General features: G+C 36.8%; 1 protein-coding gene across 1 annotated transcript; it reads left to right on the plus strand.

Moving 5' to 3' along the window:
* Positions 1-48: 48 nt before the first annotated feature.
* LOC145486666 (small ubiquitin-related modifier 1-B-like) lies at positions 49-5,953 on the plus strand. The gene is made up of 5 exons (XM_081465378.1): positions 49-135; positions 232-279; positions 796-873; positions 3,927-3,998; positions 5,542-5,953. Exons 1-5 carry the CDS (start codon positions 118-120, stop codon positions 5,599-5,601), a joined length of 276 nt encoding a protein of 91 aa, XP_081321504.1. The 5' UTR covers positions 49-117; the 3' UTR covers positions 5,602-5,953.
* The last annotated feature ends 3,955 nt before the right edge of the window (positions 5,954-9,908 follow it).

Consider the following 9,908-nt stretch of genomic DNA (forward strand, 5'->3'; position numbering starts at 1 on the left):
CTAATGATAACCGCTGACCAAGAAAATACTTCCCATGAACCTTTGCGAATCGGAAGTTAGTATCCCAGAAGGCATTGCAAGATCAGTACAATTTCCAATCGCGAAGGGAAAGTCAAAATGTCGGAGGAAAATAAGGTAAATTACCAAATTCCTTGTTGAAGTATATTTTTTGCTCTGTTCTGTGAATTACTTAAGGCTTTTATGAGTTGCATAAAATGATTTTCTTTTTAGGAGGTAAAACCTGAGTCGGAGCACATCAACTTGAAAGTGATGGGTCAGGTAAGATCCATTGATCTCATCGTTAGGGTGTTAGCGTCCAAATCTCGGCGTTGTATTTTCACACCGTCAAAAGGAAAGACCATTTAAACCTTGCCAATAAGAGTTTCTTTATGATGCTTTCGGAAAATCGTGAAATATGTTTAGTTAGAGTAAACTTATGCAACATACGAACAGAAACGCTCTAGACAGCCGAGTCAGCAGGGCAAACAGCTTAGAATAGAATTTCAAACCCTTTACTTCAACTTCTTCACAGAGACAGTTCCACTTTCGAAATCCTGCCATTTTCTCAAAAGGGAGCTGGTAATTCGCGGTTTGTGGCCAATATTCTTTCGATTTTTCTTCGAGAAGTATCCATTTCGCTGCTGTTTTGTTGACTTTCTGTGCGGGTGTTATGTTAATGGCGGGAAAAGCTGCACGTGCTTTTGTCGGATCTTCCGATTTGCCCGGTTTTCTGTTTTACAATTGTTTTCGAACCATCTTGTATTAACTCATCGATTTTCTCTTCTCGCTACACAGGACAATACAGAAGTACATTTCAAAATCAAGAAAACCACACAACTTAAAAAACTGAAACAGGCCTACTGCGATCGCCAGGTATAATTGTGATTTGACATTTTCAGATATACGTCACCAGTTGTTGTGGTTTATTCCTGTAGTTGTTCTAAAACGAACAGGAGACAGGTAACAAGGATTTCTTACAAGTGATTTTAAGCAGAGATTTTATGCTTTCATTCACTTGAGAGAAATCCTTGTTAGCTGTGTGTACTGAAATTTGGACCGAGTTGATTTTTTGAAATGTTCTTTTCCTGATTTAAGTCAAGTGAAACTAAAAGTTCCTCCTTGCATTTAAATGTGTTATAAAGAAGAACCCTGCGTAATTTATTCTGTTTTACAGACTTTATACTGTGATTTCCTCACTGCTACTCGACTTTCTATTGTCTGAAGAAACGCTTCAAACCATGTTCTTCCTTACAGGGTCCCTTTTAAACCAGACCTCGAGACTGACTTTGTAGCACACTGGACCTACTTGGCTAAAGGCCTGTCATATTTAACTGTGCGAAACAATTTTGAATCAACCATTAGTCAGGTTTTGATAGCAATTTATATTGGGCTCATTTGTTCAGTTTTCTTTTTTGGAGGGGGGGAGGTGGGTGGCATGCATTAATAAAACTTGCAAGATCTGGAATGGAAGCTATTGTCACGGTATTGAAAAGATTGTATTAAATTAAATTTAATAGTTGTCATTTGCATGTTAACAAGGTGATTCTGAGACAGTTTCACTTTGCAATGAAAATGCAACTTCATCCAATACCACTAAAGGAAACAGAATGACACCAACTATGTTGTTGCCATGGCAACACTCTTGGCTCCAGTCTCTTTCTAAGAGAAACCAAATATTCCTATTTGCAACCTTTTAAAGTGGGACAGAGGGTCTTGCTCGGAACACACATGGTTCCCATATTGTCTTAAGTCTCCCCATTAGATTGGTGGGAGTGGAAGATTCTTGTTTAAGATAAAATCTGGAAATTTTAGTCGTAATTAAAACAACCAGCGGCATAACTGTTGTCATGGCAATGGCATGACAGGTGTCATTGTGTTTCTTTTGTGATGCACATTTCTGGTGCCAAGTTTAAAGAACACTGCTTTAATATTTCTAGAGTTATTCTCGATTGAGTGTTGTGCTGTTTTAGTGGAACCACTTATGACATCATCACTTTCCTTACAAAAACTTAAATATCTCTAAAACGAAAAAAGATCTTCGTAAGAGGAAAACGCCATTCTTCTTTACTTTGAAAAGTCTTTCAAATAAGCAGCAATTATTTTTTACTTCATAGGCACTTTAAGCAGACCCCCAATTTAGCGCACACCCTCTATTAAGCGAACACTTACCCTGGTCCCGAAATTAACATGTTTTATTTCCCTATATAACGAACCATTTTTCAGCAGACACCTCTATAAAGCAGGTGCGGACACTAAAATAAATTGTATTTGGCTAATTTCTATTGTTAAAAAAACCTCCATTAAGTGGACACCGGACTGAATTGGCAATGTGGCATTGGATTACATCCTTGAAATAGTTATTAAATGTACCCATATTATTGTTGCTGTATGGAAAGGGCATTATTACAAATAAATTAAAGTTGGTAATGAAAGCTGATGAACTTGAACTCTGGATAGCTTCGTTAACAACCTGGAACTTTATTAAAGTACAGAGGAACTGTTGAATGTTAATTGTTAACAAGCATTGTGTAGTTCCAGAAAATATCCATACTTCCCCCACAGAAGGGATTTTTTCCAAGACCCCCCCCCCCCCCAACCCCTCTGGAAATTCCAATTAAATGTGATACATTTCTTTAAAATTTTTGGTCTTAGAGAACCCCCCACCCCCCAGGAAATTCCAATCCCTTCTGTGGGGGGAGTATGGATATTTTCTGGTACCGCACATTGTGCAATTGCTATAAACCTTTATGCGGACACCCTCCATTAAGTGCACACTTGGGAAGGTCTCGAGGGTGTCAACTTAATAGAGGTTTCACTGTATTTATTGATTTCATAGAAGTCACATGTTCATCTTGCAAGGTTTTAAGTTTGCATTCAGCTCTGTTAAAGTGCCCCTATGATCAAATTCTCAAATTATTATTTTTCATTTTTGTACACAATAGGTCTTTCCTAGATATCTTGCCAAATTTCAGTCTACTGTGAATGTTAGACCTCGCGTTTTTTTGGACCTTTATTTCTGAAAATTTACGGCTACCATTAATTTCCTGGTTCCAAGTCGTGGTTGAGAATTTGAGAAAATGATGTAATTTTCACAAAAATACCGTACAGATTGAAATTATAATAACAACTAGTGTAGAAAATTGCACAAATATAAGGGCCAAAGTTTTTGTTATTCTTTATGCGAGTTGCTGTACTGTTATTATACTTTCAACCGATGTGGTATTTTTTAGTAAATGATGTAATATACTCCAATCTCAACCAAGACGGAACCAGGAAAATTAATGGCAGCCTTACTGTAAATTCTCAGAAACAAAGGTCCAAAAAACGTGAGTTCAAATGTTCATAATAGATTGAAATTTGGCAAGATATCTAGGATAGACCTGTTGTGTACAAAAATGTAAAAAGGATATCAAGAATTTGATCATAGGGCCACTTTAAAGCAAAATATAGATTTCACTTAACTGAATCATTTGTAACTTTTCCCAGATAATTATAAATTATTTCTTTGAGCAATTAGTTCATTATTTGCCATCATGATTACTTTTCACTAATACAGTAGAAGTGTTAATTCAAGTATTAAGGGGCATGATTGAGATGGGTGGTTCCAAAAGCAGCTATCTTGGCCAAAGACAAAGGTTTCATTAACTTTTTGAGCAGAAGGGGAACTGGGTTGCACAGGCGGGCAAAACGTTTTGAACTGAACTTCTTTATAAGAAAAACTTTCCTCTGGATGGTCAAACTAGGCTGGCAAAGTCATCCTCATAGCTGGTCAATTTCCGCTGTGCCTGGCCCTTAATGAAACCTCTGCAAAGAAGAAACATGTACAAATAGAATGTACCCATCGTTGTTGCCCACAGTCCAAAAATTTAGAAAGCCATGTTGTTTCTCTAATTGTTTGGGTTTTTTTTTTTTTTGTTACATTTTAGGGTGTTCCTCTTAATTCACTTCGCTTTCTCTTTGATGGACAAAGAATAAATGATGAACAGACGCCAAAAGACGTAAGTATCAGGAAAACGACTCGCTAGTACCTTTCTTTGTGTCTGTATTGATGCCTTTTGATTCATTTTCCTGACCACAAAGAAGTGGAAAATACCTCAGAATAATTTCCTCTACTAAAATGATAGCCACGTGCCAAAATTCAGTCACTTTTCAACATTTGCGATAATGACAGAAAACTCAAGGGATCATTATTGGCTGCTGGTTATCAATAGAGGTTTCCTACATTCTATTACAGTGCTTTCCAACAACAGCACCAGAACGAGGTTGGGTAGAAATTTTTGTACCTTTTGTGTTTTTGTCCACCCTGACCTTGACTCGCTGACATTGCTCATTGGAATGTGGGGAAGTCTTAGTAACCTTCCACCTGGAAAAGTCGGTAGTTTGCCGAGAATGTTGTTTTGTTAAGTCTTACTGGATTAGTTACTGCAATGCATGTTTTTTTTTTCTGTTTCTACTCAGTAATTCTGGAGAGTTTGGTAATTGGCTTGACAAAATACTTATTAAGTATATCAAAATTTATATGTCTAAATTCCAATGTAAAACAAACAGGGCATGTTCATCTTGGCTTCTGTTTGGTCAAGGTGAAGTCTGCATACAAGCCAAGTGGCCTATCAGACAAGTGCTTATCTCTGGTTCCTATGTAGCATGAAGCAGCTACAGGAGTATCATTTTTTACTCACCCCTGGATGGGATGCTAAACCATTGGAGGGTTATCCCCCGGTGGGTTCTCATATATACATGTACACCTGGGTGAGATTAAAGTGTCTTGCCCAAGAACACATTACCTGGCCAGGCCTTAAGGTAATTCCATCGAAATAAAACTCACAATAGATTTTCTTTCAAACTTTGCCTGTTGGCTACTTATATCAAGAGAACTTAAAATTTGAAATAAAAAAGGGGGGTCCCCATATTCTTTTAGGAGCAAAAGGACCACAATAAACCCCATAATTCCTGAGATTATCCGCTTTCAGAAACATTTATATTTGAACCATTCACCTCATGCATTAAGAGAGCAGAAAAATAGAGAGAAGGTTAAGCAAGAAATACAACATTGGATGTATTGCATAAATGTTAAGGAGCAATTTGATGTAAGTTTCATGATAAGGGCACTCATATTTAGTTGACAGGGATACAATATGTTCCAAGTACGCAGTGTTCTGAGGCCACATATTATCTTTTTCGAGTACTAGCTATGCTCTCATTTTCCGTGATAATTTTTTACTCTACAATAGAAATTTGTCCATATTCACTGCATAGAAAGAAGGTGATTTCTGCACTCAAACTAAATAAAAAAATCAATAGGACCCAGTATTCATTTTCGAGAAAACAATGATTTGTCTCTCGCAAGTCAATAGCCACCATTTTGTATATGTTGTGTACGTGCACGCTAATGACGCAAAAATTGTGCGCAGTAGGGATGCGCAATGCAATTCTGAGGAATAACGTTAAACCTGGCTCAATCCTGAGTTGAGTGCACTAACCATGAGACCACTGCACCTTGGCTTCTGTTAATAAATCAATAAATTTGCTTTTTGTTTTTAGCTTGAAATGGAAGATGATGATGTTATTGAAGTATATCAGGAGCAGACGGGAGGCCGATAAAATTTTACCCTAGATCCAACATAAATGTCCACCTTAGTTTGTTATTCCATCCTTTGGCGCAAAGGACATGATCATATATCCTGTTTTGTTTGACTTAGAACTTAGATTATTCTGTACATGCAATAATTGCTTTTATAAAGAAGTCTTTGTGCAGAAACAGGGCATTTTATATTTGTTTGTATCGTTACTATTCATAAAGGACTTAGTACGTTATAATTGTTTTGTGTGAATAGTTTGGAGTTTTCTCCTGTCCATTCATTTAGATTCCAATTTTTGTTTAGTTGTCAAAAAAAGTGCAATGCGTTGTTTGTAAAGTCCAGCTGAGCCCATTAAAGATATACTTTTAAATGAATCACTTCAACTTGTTTTGGCCTGTTCAGTATCCTTATAACTGTTTTAAAATTAAATGTGTTAATACCTTATCATACCTTTTTGGTATGCTTTGGCAGCTTATCAGGCGAGTTTGGTCAAGACATGGTTGTATTTTGGTAAGACCAAACCAACTTGATAATAATGCCTGTTGGCCACTGAAGCATATCAAACAAGGTGTGATTGGGTATCTACCATACTCAAGTGTGGTATGGCAAGCCGTTTGTAGCAAAATTTAATCCTTGCAATATATGTTTAATCCTTTAAATAACGGTTTTATTTAAAGATAGAAAAAGGCATTCAATCCAATGGTAAATAAAATTTTTGGTTCAATTCAATCTTTTAATTTTCACGATTCAATCCAATACCTGGAATATTGATTCAATCCAATACCTAAAATATTGATTCAATCCAATACCTGGAATATTGATTCAATCCAATACCTAAAATATTGATTCAATCCAATACCTGGAATATTGATTCAGTCCAATACCTCGAATATTGGTGCAATCCAATACCTGAAATATTGATTCAATCCAATACCTCAAATATTGATGCAATCTTCCTGGGCCGAGCGCGGCCAACAGGAACGAGACTAACTGAGCACTAGAGAGCACTGAAAACATGGCGGGCGAAGGAGAACTAGAGTTAGAAGTTGAGTTTCCTAAGTTTCTTGCAGACATCTTGGATAAAACGGAAATAATTTTTGAGAACTTTGACTCAGAAGTTGGAATCATGGAAGACCATTTCTTAAAATTCCTGTTGAGGTGCTCGAGGAACTTTGAGGACTAGGATTCATCTGGACAACGATAACAAAGATGATTGGAGTTTGGAGATGGACAATTCACAGAAGATTGACAGAGTATGGCTGAGAAGATATGAGGGGTTTCAACAACTTACCTGATAAGGAACCGAAATCATTCAAGAGTATGGATATAATTTCATTGCAGGTTTCTTTAAGTCCACTGGGTTACGGGTTCAACGGAGAAGAATAAGAGAAAGGTTAGCAAAATTAGATCCCCAAAATACTGTCTTGAGATGGGGTGCGTAAATTCGCTTTGGCATCTGGATGGACATCACTCTCTGATCCGATGGAAAATATTAATTCGGCTGTATAGACGGATTTTCACGGAGAATAATGTTTTTGAAATGTAGTGCCAGCAATAAAGCAGAAACAGTTCTTGAATTCTTTCTGGATGCCGTTAAGAGAGACGGAGAATTTTGGCCTTCGAGAGTACGAGTAGATCATGGTGCTGAAAACGTTGGTGTGTGCGATACAATGGAGCAGGTTAGAAGAGAGAAGAGGGGCAGCTTCACTGCAGGGCCATCAACACAACCAACGAATTGAAAGATTGTGGAGGGATGTTTCCGTTGTGCTTCCCACTTGTACTTTTACACTTTTTGTAGTATGGAATTGTCAGGCATCCTGGACACTGATAATTCAGTGCATCTTTCCACCTTACACTTAGTTTTTCAACCAAGGATAAACCTTGCTCTTTGCCAGTTCACTGAAGCTTTCAACCACCAAAATGTAAGAACAGAAAAAAAACTGGTTGCCATACCAAATGTGGCTTAATCATATGATGCAGCCTGAAAACCCCCTTTCAAATGGAAAGTCATATGATTTTGAATACTATGGTGATGATCCTGATGGTCCAACTCCATTGGACAGTGATAACAATGTTATAGTTGAAGAAATTGACCTGGGACAACATGATTCATTGCAGTCATTTGTATTGGAAAGGGTAGATCCCTTAAGATAATCAAGTCAAATGGGAGTAGACATCTTCCAAGAGGCTCTAGAACTAGTGACAGTTAAACTTGGGCAACTGACAATTGTATAATACTACATTTGTGTGGGCTGGGTAAAGGAGATTATGGCCCTTAAAGTATTTTGGCAACTCAATTCACAACAGAAAACCTCACCCTGTATCAAGTAAATTATTTTCTCATCTTCCTTTTCATTGATATACAAAACTCAGAAACTGCTTGAATTACAGAATGCCTAACTTCTAGCAACACAACTAAACTGAAGAGAAATCAGGGCATTTGATAACTGCCATGTGCACTACTCTGCCTTGTAGATTTTTCAGGTGCTTATCAAAACAGATGTTAAAATGTGGCAAGGTTAATTTGTTATCTTATTTTCAAAAGTACCCAGGAGACAAGACTAACCTCTTGGTGCACTGGCGTAATGGCTACTAACAGGACTCATGTCACTAGCCAAAACTAACCTTGCACCAGCCAGCCTTTTTCATACACAGCTTCACTGACTTTTTTATAAGAGTGGTCAATCTTGGACATTTCTTGTTGCATCTAAAATGTTAATAATAATCACTAAGGAAATTTCACTCCCACAAACACGAATCCTGTTTTTCTTCAATATGCTTATGTTCAATCTCTGATGTACTTTTATCAGTGTTGCCATTTTCTTTTATCTCCCTTTAATAGTTAAATATTTATCATATGCTTATTAAGGCAATTATTTCCATGAAATTCACTCATAGTTTCCCTGTTTTCATTAGTTTCTATTCTCTTCAGTTTTACTTTGTCAGGATAATTCTCAATTTTGTCTTCATCCAGTAGACCAGTACTCCATTCCATCATGATTGTCACAATGGCTAGTGAAAGTGCAAAATCTACTATTCAAAACTGAAATGTGTGGCTAGTTGGCAGTAGTGTTAGCCTTGAGCCCTGGGTACCCGATAATATTCACAACAAATTGGTGCCATGTTTGTAATAGAATATCAAGAAAAACATCGTTTTTAGGAAAGAAGTACCACATGTGGGTTAAATAATGCAAAACATGAGACAACAACATTGAAAAACTTAAAACACATCCCAATGTTCAATGATTGCTGTCTTGTAAAATGTAAAGGTTCTTATTTCAAAAATAACTTAAAGCCAGGTTTACACGAGCAGTTTTTGTGAGAAACATGTTTGACTGTGCACACAGCACAGCAAAAATTTTGTTTACAGTTCAAAGTTTAGTGTGCCAGTAATGATTGGACAGCAGAAATATGCACAATACCAAAGACCAATGTGGTAGCAAAATTTGCCACAGTTTATGTTATTTGCCACAAAAAGCTAGCACACACAGCTTTTAATAAACAAATATGTTTGTCTCATAAAAATTGGTTAACTTACATCTACAAAAGCGGCAGTAATAGAATCTAAATTTTCCGTGTCCCTTGTGTCTCGGTTGTAGCAACGTCTCATTTACCTAAGCAGACTAATGGTTTGATCAAGAACTTCGGCGTGCGCTTCTGCAACTTCTGAGTCAAAATTCTCAAAAATTATTTCCGTTTTATCCAAGATGTCTGCAAGAAACTTAGGAAACTCAACTTCTAAATCTAGTTCTCCTTCGCCCGCCATGTTTTCAGTGCTCTCTAGTGCTTAGTTACTCTCGTTCCTGTTGGCCGCGCTCGGCCCAGGAAGATTGCATCAATATTTGAGGTATTGGATTGAATCAATATTTCAGGTATTGGATTGAATCAATATTTCAGGTATTGGATTACACCAATATTCGAGGTATTGGATTGAATCAATATTCCAGGTATTGGATTGAATCAATATTTTAGGTATTGGATTGAATCAATATTCCAGGTATTGGATTGAATCAATATTTCAGGTATTGGATTGAATCAATATTTTAGGTATTGGATTGAATCAATATTTTAGGTATTGGATTGAATCAATATTCCAGGTATTGGATTGAATCGTGAAAATTAAAAGATTGAATTGAACCAAAAATTTATTTACCATTGGATTGAATGCCTTTTTCTATCTTTAAATAAAACCGTTATTTAAAGGATTAAACATATATTGCAAGGATTAAATTTTGCTACAAACGGCTTGCCATAGTGTGGCCAAGTGACCATGATATAGAAGCCATAGCAGATCAATGTATCATTTCCCAGGATATCAGGACATTCTAA

This window comes from Orbicella franksi, chromosome 5 (assembly GCF_964199315.1).
Source record: "Orbicella franksi chromosome 5, jaOrbFran1.1, whole genome shotgun sequence".
Classification (NCBI taxonomy): Eukaryota; Metazoa; Cnidaria; class Anthozoa; order Scleractinia; family Merulinidae; genus Orbicella; species Orbicella franksi.

What these genes read in the sequence shown, in the direction of transcription:
- LOC145486666 (XM_081465378.1), top strand. An exon ending in ACTTGAAAGTGATGGGTCAG is followed by an intron (nt 280 to 795) that starts GTAAGATCCATT and finishes CTCGCTACACAG; the next exon opens with GACAATACAGAAGTACATTT. An exon ending in AGGCCTACTGCGATCGCCAG is followed by an intron (nt 874 to 3,926) that starts GTATAATTGTGA and finishes GTTACATTTTAG; the next exon opens with GGTGTTCCTCTTAATTCACT.